The 18,036-nt window shown below is 44.1% G+C and overlaps 1 protein-coding gene across 1 annotated transcript in view; it reads left to right on the top strand.

Moving 5' to 3' along the window:
* Positions 1-18,036, top strand: part of SHC3 (SHC adaptor protein 3) — a 165,064-nt gene that overhangs the window by 84,624 nt on the left and 62,404 nt on the right. The window contains exons 6-7 of the mRNA XM_036882583.2: positions 4,930-4,981; positions 7,680-7,806. Coding sequence (XP_036738478.2) covers positions 4,930-4,981; positions 7,680-7,806 — 179 coding nt within the window. The remainder of the gene's footprint in view (positions 1-4,929; positions 4,982-7,679; positions 7,807-18,036) is intronic.

Raw genomic sequence — 18,036 nt, 5'->3', positions numbered from 1 at the left:
ATGAATGGATAAAGAAGATGTGGTGCATATACACAATGGAATATTATTCAGCCATAAGAAGAAAACAAATCCTACCATTTGCAACAACATGGATGGAGCTAGAGGGTATTATGCTCAGTGAAATAAGCCAGGTGGAGAAAGACAAGTATCAGATGATTTCACTCATCTGTGGAGTATAAGAACAAAGAAAAAACTGAAGGAACAAAACAGCAGCAGACTCACAGAACCCAAGAATGGGTTAACAGTTACCAAAGGGAAAGGGACTGTGGAGGATGGGTGAGAAGGGAGGTAAAAAGAAAGGGGGCATTACGATTAGCATGTATAATGTTGGGGTGGGGGCACGGGGAGGGCTGTGCTACACAGAGAAGACAAGGAGTGATTCTACAGCATCTTAGTACGCTGATGGACAGTGACTGTAATGGAGTATGTGGGGGGGACTTGGTGATGGGGGAGTCTAGTAAACATAATGTTCCTCATGTAATTGTAGAGTAATGATACAAAAAAAAAAAAAATCCTTGAAGGCTCGGCCTTCTCAGGAGGTGATGCCATGGTTCTCGGGCTGCCAGGGTATCTCACCTCGTGGCTCTGCGAGTGCAGCCTGTCCCTTCTGCTGTTGGGCACCCACTTGCACCCTCTGCTTTTGCACTTGAAGTTACTCGAAGGCTGTGAATTAGGCTGGTTTATTCATGCATATTTGAAATTGGTGTTTTTCTCTCCAAATTTAACTCTGTACTCTTTCAACGTTTTGCTTTGCCAACAGGGAAGGCGTTGCAGAGATAAAGAGGGAGAGACAGGCAATAGAATTAGAATTTCTATTTTCGTCCTATTTCCTTCGTGAAGAAGGTGGAATAACAAGAGCACCCCAGGTTTGGTCAGGAATGCCACAATATATGAGCTCTGGGTTCACTCAGCATCACCAGAGGCAGAACTAGGAAAGGGCCCCTCTTCCAGCAGGGCCACCCCCTGACAGCCTGCTGTTCCCTGTTGCTGCCTGGCCCTCCGCAGACACCAGGCAGGAACTCAGCCGCCAGGGCCAGAAACACAGTCAGCTTTGCCGGCCACCAGGGGTAGAAAAGGGTCCCTCAGCCTATTGTCATGGGACTCTTCACTGGCCTAGGTAAAGTTTTCTCCAGCTGGAGGAAACATTTAGAAATTACAACAATGGAGTGAGTTTTTCTTGGAGCTAGATTTACTCAGTTAAAAAATTGTACTATTTCCTGGGAAGACTGCCTTCTGCTGTTAAACACCTTTTTAAATAAAGGAATGGTGGTACATAAGTGGTGCTGTGTTAATATTGTCACTGTCTTATATTTTTTTGCCAACTATCAGTAGGCAACACTCAGGTTTATGTAGAAGGTACTGTCCAAGGTAGCCCGAGTCATTGGTGGGTTACACTGGTCCCTCCCAAGCCAGGGTATTGCCTACTTATAGGCGAAAAGGGACTTCCTCATGCCCTGTGTTTACCTGTCTTCCCAACCTCACGCCCCATGTGCCTTCTGCCTGGGTGGCCTGACTGTAGAACTGCTGTCAGCACATTGACAGTCAATTGCTGGCTCTGGTCTTGACATTTCCTAAGGGCAGTGGGTGACACCAGCGTCCAAGCCACAGGAGAGCCAGCCGCCCTCCCCTTCCCTCCCCTCCACCAGTTGCTGGGCTCCTGGTCCCACATGGCCCAGTATGGCTCTGCAGCAAGGCCCAGGGTCTCATCCCAGACCCTTGGCCAAAGGCCACTTGCAGAATATGGCTTTGGCCATCCTGTAGGTGGTTCTTTGTCCCTAAATCTCCGCCTTATTGTCAAAGGCACCAGGGCACCATTACCCATCTCCCCCTGCAGGTTCCATGGGCATCTGCCTGCTTTCACATTTGTTTTCCAAAGTCTCCCATGATGATTTCCTCCTTCCTTTCCCTCTTTCTTCCCAATCCTTTAGTTTCTTTTGTTTCATTGTAAAATGAAGGGCCTCCCTGAGATGTACATGTAGGAAGAGGAAGTCGATCAAGCCCATCCATGGTGTGTTTGCAAGGTTAATCTGAACATTTGCATACAACCTCTGCACTTGCACCACACCTGCTCACCTAGCCCCACTTACACCTTTACTGCATCTGCATCCGGCTCTGATGAACCTGCAGGGCTTTCTAATCAATGCGGTATTTAGAACCATAGTTTCTGAAATTTGGAAGGTAACCCAGCTTGAAAGATCAAAGGAAGACACATTGCAAAATTGTGTCTGCGGATCCTGGCAGGACCCTGATTCAAACCTCGTTTCCCTGATGATGTTATAAGGGGATGCACAGAGATCAAGAAAATGGAAGCTAAATATACCAGCTTACATTAAAATTATTTTATCCTCCAGGATGCACACAGTCTGTGAACTGTTTTCAAATTTTCCCATCACTTCTTCATTACAAAAAAAAAAAACAGGAAGAATTCTGTGACCCGTAAAGTAATTCATAACCTTTTTTATTTTTTCTGATACAGAAAATGTCATGACGCCACTAAACAGGAACATGGTTACTTCTCATTTTAACCAGTCCAAATGCATATCACATTGTGCATGAGTTCCCACTCCAGACTGGTTTGTAATCATTGCAATTGGTAGATGTTTTAAATACAGCCCATTCTAGTTCTATTCCTTGTGCTGCTGCCAGTGTGGAATCTACTTATTGCTTTGTGCCTCAGTGTACCTGGCAAGGAAATGTGTTTTGAAATGTCAACTACAACAGACTGGATAACACTGTTAATCCCTCCAAAAAAACAAAAAGGCACACTGTAATTACAATCTACTATTATTAGCAGTGTTAGAAGACCACCAAGAGCGTGCAGGAACAAGGGTCAGGCTCAGGTCCTGGGGAGTGAGGACGGACTGGACTGCATCCGGAGCAGGCACTGGCAGCCCCCCCAGAAACAAGAGCATTCGCAGTGACTGCGTGACATCAAGAACAATGTTTTGAATGACAATATGCTGTCCCCTGTGACAAGGATCAATATCAGCATCAGAAGGGCAGTGTCCTGACTTGGCCATGGGCCTTCTGAGTGACAGGGACACATTACAGCCCTTTCCTGCCCTCCTCCAGCTTCGGGCCAGAGCAGAGTTTCTCAGACTGGAGTAAGAATTTAAAAAGAAGAATTTCCTTGGATGTGCCACTAGTGTTGATTCAAATTAATTTTGTCCCAAATATATACAAAAATAAGTATAGACTCCTTAGGTTTTTACTTTCTGTTGAGCTATAAACAGTCAAACTTGGAAGTTAATACCAATAAACACAGTAGAGCTGATAACATCCAAACTAACATTCATTTGCTGTGATGGATAAAGTTTTGCTGAAACAAAGTTTCTGCTCCCAGTGTGACTCCAGAACTGGCCACCATGTGCAGACTCTTGCAGTCAGCCGCCCTCACTGCCGTCGGTGCTGGCGGCTCAACCCTTCCACTCATTTCTTCCATTCAAGCAAACAGTTCATCGCCCATCGTTGTGTACAAATGTGACACTCATTTGCTTGAGGTGGGGCAAAGCCATGCAGTCTAGCTTTTCCTTTCTCTCTCATTCTTTTAAAATTTGGCATGTGTAATGCTGGAAACCCAACTGAAAATCTTGGCATCCAAATTGCATGTAGAACCTGATGACATGTCATCATTTAGGTGATCTCAGAGATTGTGTATTATATTAAGGTTCCCATGGAAATGAAAACACAAAGTTACAAAGAGATTCTGGTGACATCTCAAACACTGGAGAACATACCTGCCCAGCCCCAGGTTCCTCCCTAGTCTTAGCAGGGCAGTGTGCGTCCTGGGAAATGGCATGTGGAAAGCACCTCCCACCTGCAGCAGAGGCTCAGTAGCCATGGCATGCCGTCCATACCCATGCACTCCCTCCCTCTCCTGTGGGAGGGCTTTTCTGGAGTGCTGTCAAGAGAGCAGGGACTGTTTCCTCTGCCCATTGGGAGCAATGAAGGAACTCACGATGGAGAAACTGTCAGATGCTGCAAACGGCAGGGGCTAATCAATCACTGAGGAGCAGTCAGGAAGTGACTGCGGTGATGGTGCACACCTTCACCACTTACCCTCCCCCCTTACACTTTTTTGAGTGTTGAAAATGTCAACACTGCAGGGAAGTCTTTTCTGCTTTCAAACATTAAGAGAATTATTAGTTCCTTTGACTGTTCAGAGGCTTTAAGTCCCCTGGGTGCCTCAGCCCCCTTCTGAGGTCATGGTTTCCTCTGTGTGCTGATGAGATGAGGAGGTAGACGTCAGCCATGCAGTCTCATGTAACAGGAGACTTCTTCAAAAATATAGAGCTCATATTTTTGAAATATCTTAAAAGGATTAAAATCACTACTTACGTCCAAGAAGAAAAGAGTCATCATATCGCATCCACACAAGGGGGGCCATTTAAACATCCACCTGTGAGTCTTAAAGTGTGGCCCCCAGCCCAGCAGCAGCCACTGGAACTTGTTGGAAATGCACATTTTGGGGCCTCACCTCAGACCCACCAAATTGACAACCCCAAGGGCGGGGGCTCAGCGACCTGTGTTTCCCCCAGCCCTGCAGCAGTTCCGAGTCAGCTGGCCTGGGAGCACCTGTGGCTGCCGCTCCAGCCTTACCATCACTTGGGAGCTTTTAAACGTTCCGCATGCCCATGTCTCACACCCATGCAGTTAGATTATCTGGGGGTTCAGACTCACAGCTTCTCAGGTGACCCAACCTGCAGAGAACAGGTGGTCTTCCCACCCCGGCTGCTCAAAGTGGGGCATGGATAAGCTGTCAAAACCTGTATTTCTGAAGACCCCTACCCCCATGCGGTTTGGGGGACACCGCCTTCCTGGGTGGCTGTTTGGCCAGCCTTTGGTGATTGGGCTGCTTTGTGCACTGTCTGGCTGCACTGGCTCTTACTTGTCATCTGTAACGTGGATATCTCCATTTTTCTTTGACAGGACACAACAGACTATGTTGCCTATGTAGCTAAGGACCCTGTTAATCGCAGAGGTAAGCCATGTTTGAGTCTTGCATTCTCTTGCTTGTAGGTAGCCGGCTTGACCCTGGATACCAGATGTTCCCCATTGTCTTCACCAAAATGAGCAGATGCTATATCATATTGTCAGAGGTAACTGAGGTGTGCAGGCAGCCAAGTGGGGCAGCAGACCGGCTGGGGCAGGATGCCCTGGGACACTGTGAGCTTCAGGCACACACCTACATCCAGACACCCCACCCTGCATGGTGCAGCTCCCACGTGTAATCTGAAAGTGGCCCCATTACACCCGGATATGGACAAATGCCTCCTCCTGTCCAGTCCTGCTCCACTGCCAGCCAATCCTCCCCAGAAGCCTAGTTGCCCTGCACATCCCTGGAGGCTCATGTCCAAGCTCAGAAACGGTCCCCTGACACCCTACAAAGCTGCTAGGACCTCAGACACAGCCTGGGTGGAGAATCCAGACATTCCAGTACTTTCCATCCCCATGGACCCCTGACTCCAACTCCCACCCACCACCCATGTCTTCTTTACGAAACCAAAGACTCACCCGCTGAGCTCCAGCTAGGCTGGCGGGTGGGTTGATGAGGATGCTACCCTGGATTTCTGACAGCTGCCTCCATGCCACACCCCCAACTTTAGCGCCCATTGACCCTGGGGGTTTGCAACAGCACCCACAGCACCGCCCTATTAAAATTCTCTGGTTTGCTTTGCAGAACATTTCTCTACCCATATACCTGCATATATAGTCTCCCTTTTAAATTCTTACACAAAGGAGATCTTGCTTTTTGTGTTTTGCAACCTCCCACCCCAACACCCTATCTTGGACATATTTTCAAGACAGCCCACAGAGGACAGGCTAGCTGACCCGGGTGTCGCTGGAGCTGACCAGACCCTCTCCCCAGGCCCACTGATGCCCAGGGCCACCAGACTCCACATTCTTCCCGTGGTGCTGTGTGGTTGTCTGAAGGAGGCATTAGCTGAGAAGCAGGGCTGTCTGGGTGGTGTGTCAGAGGACCTCCTGTGTGATGCTCTCAGGACCAAGACAACTTAAACTTTTATTTTGTTGGTCTTATCCTTTTTTACATCTTTTTTAAAGACATTTTTATAATATGCATAATATTATATACATACAGGAATACATGTTAATAATTTGTAACTAAGTAGACATGTATTTGGGACACATGCTTGGGGTAGCAAACCATTCTTTGCTGTAGGTATGCATGAAAACACCCTGACACCCTCTGATTTAGAGAAGTGAAAGCATCTGGGGTTCAGTGGGCGTGACAGACACCACTGGTGCTCCTGACATCCTGTCTCCTGCTGCTACCGAGTCACAGAAGGCCGCTCCGGCCAGCGCCTCCTGGTCGGGAGGGGCGGGTGAACGTCCATGTGTGGGCCCAGTGCAGAGCTCGGGAGCCCATCAGTGCAGGGCCTGCTGCTCCTTCTTCCCTGGTTGGAGGGGGTCTGGTGTTGAGATTCAGGATGGAGAGATCAAAGCAGGGTTACCACTGGGATTGCTGCCCAGAAAGGAGTAAGAATGCGATTGTCACCAGCCCTAGGATGTGGGACTGTTTGTTACCCCTGTATTGCCAGGGCAGCCAGCCCTGTGCTGCGCCTCCAGCTCACATCCAGCACCCCCCACCTGTGCCTTGGAGACCCCTCCTTGAAATACAATGACATCCTATCGTTGGCCAGAGAAAGAGAAAGGTGTGTGTGTCAGAGGGTGACACAGGCATTTATCAGTGTCTCCAGGAGGAACTTAATTCCACTTGTAACAAGACCCTGTCGCTGGTCACGGCCACCCATGGCGGGTCTGGGCCACCTGTGGACGTGTGGGTGAGTGTCTGCGAAGGTGGGGATCTTCTCCCACACCCTCCCCTGCTCCACCCTCTTTCCTTTGAAGGTGTCCTGTGATTGTGCCGCAGTCATATGGGCTGGAGGGTGCCCACCACAAAGAGGTTAAGGCTGTTTCAAGCTCTGAGGGGCCCTCGCCTGGCCACCGACACCCCTGACTCTGATCTAGGCTTTAGCACAGGCTGCTTTTCTGAGAACCTGCGTGAATATCCAGGCTCCCATGAGAGTGGATGAACATACGGGTGGTCCCATGGTTAATTGAGATCCCTTTAAATTCATCTTAAAGGTGTGGTTCTTGTTTCAAGCTGCCGCCTTTGGTGATGACATTCACTCCGAGCAGGAAGTAAACAAACAACTTACTCTATGTCCATCAAACAGGCCAGGATTCTCCATTTTTTAAGGCTCATGGGTCTTAATGGAACTCATTTCTTGGTCCAATCTGGTTCTTTGTTCTTTTGAGGTTTCCTTCCAAACCCTGTTTCTCTTTTGAATTCTGAATTGGTATTTTATAGATTGTAAAAAAGTTGAGAGCAGTTGATTTGAACTTTAAAATTTTTAAGTTTTTTTTTTTTTTACATCATTTAACAAAGTGAAGTTTTTCTCTTGTAACAGCCTGTAAGTTATTTTTTACAGCTAGAGAACCTTTCATTTTGGAGGCAATAGGCTATTAAAAAATGCATTCCTACTATGAAAGGGCACAGCTGCAGGGCCCAGTGGAGCTGCTGGGCACTGTAGGGGGCACTCCTGCCTCCTGCCCTCCTCCTCGCCCCTGCTGAGGGGTTTCGCCTCAGGACTGGCTTGTGTGGAGGAGGTGGGGATGCCCCGTGTCCCTAACTGGCCTTGTCCCTGCTCTCACAGCTTGTCACATTCTGGAATGCTGTGACGGGCTGGCACAGGACGTCATTGGCTCCATTGGACAAGCCTTTGAGCTCCGGTTTAAGCAGTACTTGCAGTGTCCTTCCAAGATTCCTGCTTTCCATGACCGGTGAGTAATTTTGTGACACTGTTTGATTTACAACTGGTGCCTCTTACAAAAGCTGCAAAGGAGAAAACCAATGCCCCAAGGTGTGTCTGCACAGACATGATTAACTACAGGGCTTCCCGGGGCCCTGGCCAGCACTGGGCCGGGCTCAGGAAACCGACAGGTGGAGGCTGACACACAGGTGATGCTCCGAATGTGAAGGACAGCATTTTCTTGAAACCATGGAGTCAGTAGCCAGGATTCCAACAAAGCATCGTAATACGTTCTTGCTGTGATTGCTCTGCAGCCACGTGACATACCTGCGGGCTCCTTCCTGGGTCTGTGTGCTTCCACAGGTTTTGGAGTTCCCTGTCCCCGTCACCAAGGTCAGCCACGGGTCTGATCAGACTCTCCATGGGGGCTGCTTCCCTGGCCTCTGTAGCTTTGAGACCCGGAGGCGTCTGTGTGGCCCTGGGCAAGGTCTTGCCGGCCTGAGCCTCAGCAGATTGCTCTGTGAAAGAGGAATGATAGTGGCTTGACGGTTGTTTATGTAAGATGAAATCATTTATGTTAGAGGAAATTGTAAATATGAACAGGAACTGTAAGAAACATTCAGAATCCACCACTGAGTTTCCTTCGGACACAAGGGTGGCCCACGCAGCCTAAGGCATCAGAAAGGGAGCCTCAGTGGGCACTCACTAGTCTTCCCTGATTGAACCTTCATAAGGAAAGCCTGTCACGGTGCTGGGTTCACTGTGAACACAACTGTACTTCTCCTAAATTTACTTCTCACTTTTTCCCCAACCTCGGCCGCCATGTTCTGTGACTTAATCCTGAAGGCAGTGTCTACATCTACTTCCACTTATTACGAAGGCGTCTGCCCTTCTCTGAAGTCTTCAAGTTTCTTAAGAGAGACTTTTAATTTTTTTCCTCATCCACTTGGAAATATCTTTTAATACATTTGTTTTGGAAGTGGTGTGAAGGCCCCACTTTTTCCTGGATGAGAGAAGCTCCCACAGGCCTGTGGGTAAGAAGAATTAGTGTTAGAAAGAAACAAGGCCAGCTGGCCCTTGGAAGGAGAATAGGTGGATCGGCTTAATATAATGGCTATTAAAGATAGTAGATTGGTATATATGTGTTGCCAGAATAAATCTCAACAATTTTAATTTTAATTTATTTTTTATTTTTTTGAGAGGGCATCTCTCATATTTATTGATCAAATGGTTGTTAACAACAATAAAATTCTGTATAGGGGACTCAATGCACAATCATTAATCAACCCCAAGCCTAATTCTCAACAGTCTCCAATCTTCTGAAGCATAACGAACAAGTTCTTACATGGTGAACAAGTTCTTACATAGTGAATAAGTTCTTACATGGTGAACAGTACAAGGGCAGTCATATCACAGATACTTTCGGTTTTGATCACGCATCAAGAACTATAAACAATCAAGTCAGATATGATTATTCATTTGATTTTTATACTTGATTTATATGTGAATCCCACATTTCTCCCTTATTATTATTATTATTATTATTATTTAAATAAAATGCTGAAGTGGTAGGTAGATGCAAGATAAAGGTAGAAAACATAATTTAGTGCTGTAAGAGGGCAAATGTAGATGATCAGGTCTGTGCCTATAGACTAAGTATTAATCCAAGCAAGACAAGGGCAACAAAACATCCACGGATGCAGAAGATTTCTCTCAAAACAGGGGGGGTGAAGTTCTAAGCCTCCCCTCTGTTGATCCCCAATTTCTCACCTGATGGCCCCCCTGCGACTGTGCCTGTCTTAGGTTGTTCCTCCCTTGAGGAATCTTACCTGTCTCTGGCTAACCAGTCATCTTCTGGGGCCATACAGGGAAATGTAAAGTTGGTAAGTGAGAGAGAAGCAATATTGTTTGAAAAGGTTAGCTTTTTACTTCTTTGCAGATTTATGCCCTGTGGCTTCTATGCCCAGCATTCGTCTTGAGGTATTTTTACCACTTAGAAGAATTATGATACTCGGTAATTTTAAATATGAGGCACGAATTCTACTAAAGGGTTGTAATTAGGAAGGAAGAAGAAAAGCTATAGAAGTAGCAGACGGAAGGAAACATGGGAAGATTGATGATTTCTTTGACATATCTTCTTGTAGAGTAACATAAGCATGTATAGGTTTTAAACTGCTAATTAAATTGCGTACACACATTAACATAATAGGAATACAGCTACATAACAAAAGCAGACCTACAATTACCAGCCATATCCAGTGAAACCAAGAAAACCAGTTAGGTACCCTAGGCATTTGTGAAAACTTATCAATGATATGATGGATATTGTCTAACTGAATTTGAATAGTTTGAGAAAAATCAGACAAATTAAAACAACCCATTCCTGGGAACTGTTCACATCCCATATGCTCTTTTAACAGTAGATAGTCTATAGTCGCACGATTTGGAGCACTGCAACTTGCACTTCTCCTAATTCTTGGTTGAGTTCCAACAGTATAGATCCAGTCAAATTTGTTGTTTTACTGTATGCACAGGCCAGCTTAGATATCTCCTTCTTCATTCCAATGGCAAGTCCAGGAACCGGTGGGATGAATACAGCTACAATTGCAACAGCGCCAGGATCTTTGTAGAAGTTTTTTGATGATCATCTTCTGGAATGACTCTTCCAGAGGATGTTGATGTTGGAAGTTCTTCTTCATATCGTATCTTAATTTGTTTTCTGGGTAGCCAAATTAGGCTTTGATCCTCTGTATAAACACAAACAAACCCTTTGCCCACACTTTGATATGACCTTTATACCATTGTGAAGAACCTATTGGAGATCACCACACAGAAACTGCTTTTTTTTTTTTTAAGAGAAAGGAATATTATCAGAAAAATTTACTTCCATAGCTGATCATCTGACACCCTTTGAAAGATCAAAATTAAGGATATGTAAAGCATGCATTAATCATTGATTTGCAGTTAGTTTTATTCTATCAGGGGGTAATCCTTTTATTTCTCTCTTTTTTTTTGTTATCATTAATCTACAATTACATGAAGAATATTACGTTTAGTAGGCTCTCCTCTATACCAAGTCCCCCCTACAAACCCCATTACAGTCACTGTCCATCAGCATAGCAAAATGTTGTAGAATCACTACTTGTCTTCTCTGTGTTGCACAGCCCTCCCCTTTCTCCAACCCCCCACATTATGCATGCTAATCATAATACCCCCTTTCTTCTTCCCCCCACTTATCCCTCCCTACTCACCCATCTTCCCCAGTCCCTTTCCCTTTGGTACCTGTTAGTCCATTCTTGGGTTCTGTGATTCTGTTGATGTTTTGTTCCTTCAGTTTTTCCTTTGTTCTTATACTCCACAGATGAGTGAAATCATCTGATACTTGTCTTTCTCCACCTGGCTTATTTCACTGAGCATAATACCCTCTAGCTCCATCCATGTTGTTGCAAATGGTAGGATTTGTTTTCTTCTTATGGCTGAATAATATTCCATTGTGTATATGTACCACATCTTCTTTATCCATTCATCTACTGATGGACACTTAGGTTGCTTCCAATTCTTGGCTATTGTAAATAGTGCTGTGATAAACATAGGGGTGCATCTGTCTTTTTCAAACTGGAGTGCTGCATTCTTAGGGTAAATTCCTAGGAGTGGAATTCCTGGGTCAAATGGTAAGTCTATTTTGAGCATTTTGAGGAACCTCTATACTGCTTTCCACAATGGTTGAACTAATTTACATTCCCAGCAGCAGTGTAGGAGGGTTCCCCTTTCTCCACAACCCTGCCAACATTTGTTGTTGTTTGTCTTTTGGATGGTAGCCATCCTTACTGGTGTGAGGTGATATCTCATTGTGGTTTTAATTTGCATTTCTCTCATAATTAGTGATGTGGAGCATCTTTTCATGTGTCTGTTGGCCATCTGAATTTCTTTTTTGGAGAACTGTCTGTTCAGTTCCTCTGCCCATTTTTTAATTGGATTATTTGTTTTTCGTTTGTTGAGGCATGTGAGCTCTTTATATATTTTGGGTGTCAAGCCTTTATCAGATCTGTCATTTACAAATATATTCTCCCATACTGTAGGGTACCTTTTTGTTCTATTGATGCTGTCTTTTGCTGTACAGAAGCTTTTCAGCTTAATATAGTCCCAGTTGTTCATATTTGCTTTTGTTTTCCTTGCCTGGGGAGATATGTTCAAGAAGAGGTCACTCATGTTTATGTCTAAGAGATTTTTGCCTATGCTTTTTCTAAGAGTTTTGTGGTTTCATGACTTACATTCAGGTCTTTGATCCATTTTGAATTTACTTTTGTGTATGGGGTTAGACAATAGCCCAGTTTCATTCTCTTACATGTAGCTGTCCAGTTTTGCCAGCACCACCTGTTGAAGAGACTGTCATTTCCCCATTGTATGTACATGGGTCCTTTATCAAATATTAATTGACCATATATGTTTGGGTTAATGTCTGGAGTCTCTAATCTGTTCCACTGGTCTGTGGCTCTGTTCTTGTGCCAGTACCAAATTGTCTTGATTACTATGGCTTTGTAGTAGAGCTTGAAGTTGGGGAGTGAGATTCCCCCCACTTTATTCTTCTTTCTCAGGATTGCTTTGGCTATTCGGGGTCTTTGGTGTTTCCATATGAATTTTTGAACTATTTGTTCCAGTTCGTTGAAGAATGTTGCTGGTAATTTGATAGGGATTGCATCAAATCTGTATATTGCTTAGGGCAGGATGGCCATTTTGACGATATTAATTCTTCCTAGCCAAGAGCATGGAATGAGTTTCCATTTGTTAGTGTCCCCTTTAATTTTTCTTAAGAGTGTCTTGTAGTTTTCAGGGTATAGGTCTTTCACTTCTTTGGTTAGGTTTATTCCTAGGTATTTTATTCTTTTTGATGCAATGCAATTGTGAATGAGGTTGTTTTCCTGATTTCTCTTTCTATTTGTTCATTGTTAGTGTATAGGAAAGCCACAGATTTCTGTGTGTTAATTTTGTATCCTGCAACTTTGCTGTATTCCGATATCAGTTCTAGTAATTTTGGAGTGGAGTCTTTAGGTTTTTTATGTACAATATCATGTCATCTGCAAATAGTGACAGTTTAACTTCTTCTTTACCAATCTGGATTCCTTGTATTTCTTTGTTTTGTCTAATTGCCATGGCTGGGACCTCCAGTACTATGTTGAATAACAGTGGGGAGAGTGGGCATCCCTGTCTAGTTCCCGATCTCAGAGGAAAAGCTTTCAGCTTCTTGCTGTTCAGTATGATGTTGGCTGTGGGTTTATCATATATGGCCTTTATTATGTTGAGGTACTTCCCCTCTATACCCATTTTGCTCAGAATTTTTATCATGAATGGATGTTGAATTTTGTCAAATGCTTTTTCAGCATCTATGGAGATGATCATGTGGTTTTTGTCCTTCTTTTTGTTGAAGTGGTGGATGATGTTGATGGATTTTCGAATGTTGAACCATCCTTGCATCCCTGGGATGAATCCCACTTGGTCATGGTGTATGATCCTGTTGATATATTTTTGAATTAGGTTTGCTAATATTTTATTGAGTATTTTTGCATCTACGTTCATCAGGGATATTGGTCTGTATTTTTTCTTTTTTGGTGGGGTCTTTGCCTGGTTTTGGTATTAGGGTGATGTTGGCTTCATAGAATGAGTTTGGGAGTATTCCCTCCTCTTCTATTTTTTGGAAAACATTAAGTAGAATGGGTATTATGTCTTCCCTGTATGTCTGATAAAATTCCGAAGTAAATCCATCTGGCCCAGGGGTTTTGTTCTTGGGTAGTTTTTTGATTACCGTTTCAATTTCTTTGCTTGTAATTGGTTTGTTTAACTTTTTTGTTTCTTCCTTGGTCAGTCTTGGAAGGTTGTATTTTTCTAGGAAGTTATCCATTTCTCCTAGGTTTTCCAGCTTGTTAGCATATAGGTTTTCATAGTAGTCTTTAATAATTCTTTGTATTTCTGTGGGGTCTGTCGTGATTTTTCCATTCTCATTTCTAATTCTGTTGATGTGTGTTGATTCTCTTTTTCTCTTAATAAGTTTGGCTAGAGGCTTATCTATTTTGTTTATTTTCTCAAAGAACCAGCTCTTGGTTTCATTGATTTTTTCTATTGTTTTATTCTTCTCAATTTGTTTATTTCTTCTCTGATCTTTATTATGTCCCTCCTTCTGCTGATTTTAGGCCTCATTTGTTCTTCTTCTTCCAGTTTCGATAATTGTGATGATAGACTATTCATTTGGGATTGTTCTTCCTTCTTTAAGTGTGCCTGGATTGCTATATACTTTCCTCTTGCGACTGCTTTCGCTGCATCCCACAGAAGTTGGGGCTTTGTGTTGTTGTCGTCATTTGTTTCCATATATTCCTTGATCTCTATTTTAATTTGTTCATTGATCCATTGATTATTTAGGAGCATGTTGTTAAGCCTCCATGTGTTTGTGAGCCTTTTTGTTTTCTTTGTAGACTTTATTTGTAGTTTTATACCTTTGTGGTCTGAAAAGTTGGTTGGTAGAATTTCAGTATTTTGGAATTTGCTGAGGCTCTTTCTGTGGTCTATTCTGGAGAATGTTCCATGTGTACTTGAGAAGAATGTATATCCTGTTGCTTTTGGATGTAGAGTTCTATAGATGTCTAGTAGGTCCATCTGTTCTAGTGTGTTGTTCAGTGCCTCTGTGTCCTTACTTATTTTCTGCCCAGTGGATCTATTCTTTGGGGTGAGTGGCGTGTTGAAGTCTCCTAAAATGAATGCATTGCATTCTACTTCCCCCTTTAGTTCTGTTAGTATTTGTTCCACATATGCTGGTGCTCCTGTGTTGGGTGCATATATATTTAGAATGGTTATATCCTCTTGTTGGACTGAGCCCTTTATCATTATGTAATGTCCTTCTTTATCTCTTGTTACTTTCTTTGTTTTGAAGTCTATTTTTTCTGATACTAGTACTGCAACCCCTGCTTTCTTCTCTGTGTTGTTTCCTGAAATATGTTTTTCCATCCCTTGACTTTTAGTCTGTGCATGTCTTTGGGTTTGAGGAGAGTTTCTTGTAAGCAGCATATAGATGGGTCTTGCTTTTTTTATCCATTCTGTTACTCTGTGTCTTTTGATTGGTGCATTCAGTCCATTTACATTTAGGGTGACTATTGAAAGATATGTATTATTGCTATTGCAGGCTTTAGATTTGTGGTTACCAAAGGTTCAAGGTTAGCTTCTTCAGCATCTTACTGCCTAACTTAGCTCGCTTAGTGAGCTGTTATATACACGGTCTGGAGATTCTTTTCTTCTCTCCCTTCTTATTCTTCCTCCTCCATTCTTTATATGTTGGTTTTTTTATTCTGTGCTCTTTCGTGTTTCCTTTAACTGCTGTTAGTGGGTAGTTGATTTCATTTTTTGCTTTTAGTTAGTATTTGGTTGGTCTGCTTTCTTTACTGTGATTTTATTTTCTCTGGTGACTTCTGTTTGGTCTTAGGAGTGCTCCCGTCTAGAACAATCCCTCTAAAATACCCTGTAGAGGTGGATTGTAGGAGGCAAATTCCCTCAACTTTTGCTTGTCTGGGAATTGTTTAATCCCTCCTTCATATTTAAATGATAATCATGCTGGATACAGTATCCTTGGTTCAAGGCCCTTCTGTTTCACTGCATTAAATATATCATGCCATTCTCTTCTGGCCTGTAAGGTTTCTGTTGAGAAGTCTGATGATAGCCTGATGGGTTTCCCTTTATAGGTGACCTTTTTCTCTCTAGCTGCCTTTAAAACTCTTTCCTTGTCTTTGATCTTTGCCATTTTCATTATTATGTGTCTTGGTGTTGTCTTCCTTGTGTCCTTTCTGTTGTGAGTTCTGTATATTTCTGTGGTCTGTTTGATTATTTCCTCCCCCAGTTTGGGGAAATTTTCAGCAATTATTTCTTCAAAGACACTTTCTATCCCTTTTTCTCTCTCTTCTTCTTCTGGTACCCCTATAATACAGATATTGTTCCTTTTGGATTGGTCACACAGTTCTCTTAATATTGTTTCATTCCTGGAGATCCTTTTATCTCTCTCTGTGTCAGCTTCTATGCGTTCCTGTTGTCTGACCTCTTGCATCTTATCCATTCTACTTATAAATCCTTCCAGAGTTTGTTTCACTTCTGTAATCTCCTTTCTGGCATCTGTAATCTCCCTCCGGAAATCTGTAATCTCCCTCCAGACTTCATCCCTTAGCTCTTGTATATTTCTCTGTATCTCCGTCAGCATGTTTATGATTTTTATATTGAATTCTTTTTCAGGAAGACTGGTTAGGTCTGTCTCCTTCTCAGGTGTTGTCTCTGTTATCTTTTTCTGCCTGAAATTTTGCCTTTTCATGGTGATAGAGATAGTTTGCAGATCTGGCAAGAGTGACGGCTGGAAGAACTTCCCTTCTTGTTGGTTTGTGGCCTTCCTCTCCTGGGAGAACAGCGACTGCTAGTAACTTGTGCTGGGCAGCTGTGTGCAGACGGGGCTTCTGTTTCTTGCCCGGCCCCTATGGAGTTTATCTCCGCTGTTTCTGTGGGCGTGGCCTGCCTCGGGCCTCTGCTCCAATATGGTGGAGCCGTGTTGGAGGGGGTACGGCCGGGAGGCTATTTATCTCTGTGAGGGGCCTCCATGCTCCCTGCTTCCCAGGGGTTTAGAGTGCCCAGAGTTCCCCAGATTCCCTGCTGCTGGACTAAGTGTCCCAGGACATTTCCATCTGTCCGTGGGGTCCCTGTCCCTTTAAGACTTCCAAAAAGCACTCGCTTTTCTTTGTCCCCAGGGTGTCAGCTGCAAGGACCAGCTCACAGGTCTTACTATCCTGTTTCCCTAGTATCCAGCACCCCATGCATGCACTGTGTCTGCGCTCTGGTGTGGATGGCTAGGGCTGGGTGTTTAGCAGTCCTCAGCTCCCTCTCCCTCCCAGCTCTTAGTCCTCTCCTTCCGCCGGGAGCTGGGGTGAGGGGCTCTCAGGTCCTGCTGGGCTGGGGCTTGTATCTTACCCCCTTCACAAGGCGCTGGGTTCTCACAGGTGTGGATGTGGTCTGGCTGTTGTCCTGTGTCTTCTGGTCTCTCTTTTAGGAAGAGTTGTCTTTGTTGTATTTTCAAAAATATATGTGGTTTTGGGAGGAGATTTCTGCTGCTCTACTCATGCTGCCATCTTGGCTCTGCCTCTCAACAATTTTAAATGGAGTGAAAATGTCTATGAAAAGTTTATGGGAATTTTGAAAACACATACACAATTGTATCTGCAGTTTGTGAATGAATGTGTGTGTATAAGGGGCATACAAACACGCAAGGACATGACACACTGACTCCAGGGTAGCCGAGGCTGAGAGGGCTTTCACTGCACTTGACAAGTGTGTTTCCTCCCTAGTGGAAATGTCCCATTATACAAGGAGAATCTTACAGAGAACATCTGTACGCCCACCTTCTAGATTCTACCATTAACATTTTACCCTTAGTTTCACGTATCTACCCATCCAAATAAGTTTGACAAATTGTATTTCTTAAAAAAAAAAGGAAACAAATAGAGCAAAATCCTCACACTTGTTTAATCTCAGTGGTAGAGGTGTGGGTATCTCTATGTTAATTATACTTTTGACATCCTTCTGTGTTTTGATTTTCTTCTGTACTTTTGAAATGTTGCTAGAAGTGAAATACATATTGTAACAATAATAGGTACAAAAATGGGTCAAGGGGCCTTGAACTACCAGGCTTCTCTGGGAACATACTTGGGTATGAAGGTCCTGTATATTTTCTGTATAATCAAGTTTGAAGATTTTTGGGGGGAAGAAAATGAGGTAGACAGGACGTTGTCTACTGAGAAAACCTTCAACTCTAAATGCAAGTACAGGCTTCAGATGTTTCGTTCACAATGGCAGCAGTGAGGGCAGATGCCTCTCGCTTTGTTTGGGGAGTGGGTTGCCTGACGTCTGTCTCCCCTTGTCTGACCAGTGGCTCCTCGCATCCTCTGAGCAGGTCTGAGAGCCTGGAAACACGTGGGGACAGATATGCCACCTTCTGTCCCAGCCAGGGACAGCCTGGCCATGCGAGAACCCACCCTTGCTCCAGCCGCCACATCCCTGACTCCCCTCCCTGCCCTGTTCCCCAATCCTAGACTGTGGGGATGCTGGTGGGTTTTCCTTCTGAGTTGCCACGTTCCCAGGGGCCCACAACTTAGAGGCTTCTATTTCCAAGGAATTCTACTTGGCTGTCTACTCACTTCTTCAGCCCATTTCTCTCCAAATTGGGAAATACGAGCCAGAGGTATGAAAA

This window comes from Manis pentadactyla, chromosome 3 (genome assembly GCF_030020395.1).
Source record: "Manis pentadactyla isolate mManPen7 chromosome 3, mManPen7.hap1, whole genome shotgun sequence".
Classification (NCBI taxonomy): Eukaryota; Metazoa; Chordata; class Mammalia; order Pholidota; family Manidae; genus Manis; species Manis pentadactyla.
Note: the sequence above shows the minus strand (reverse complement) of the source record. Positions and strands in the feature narration are given on the sequence as shown.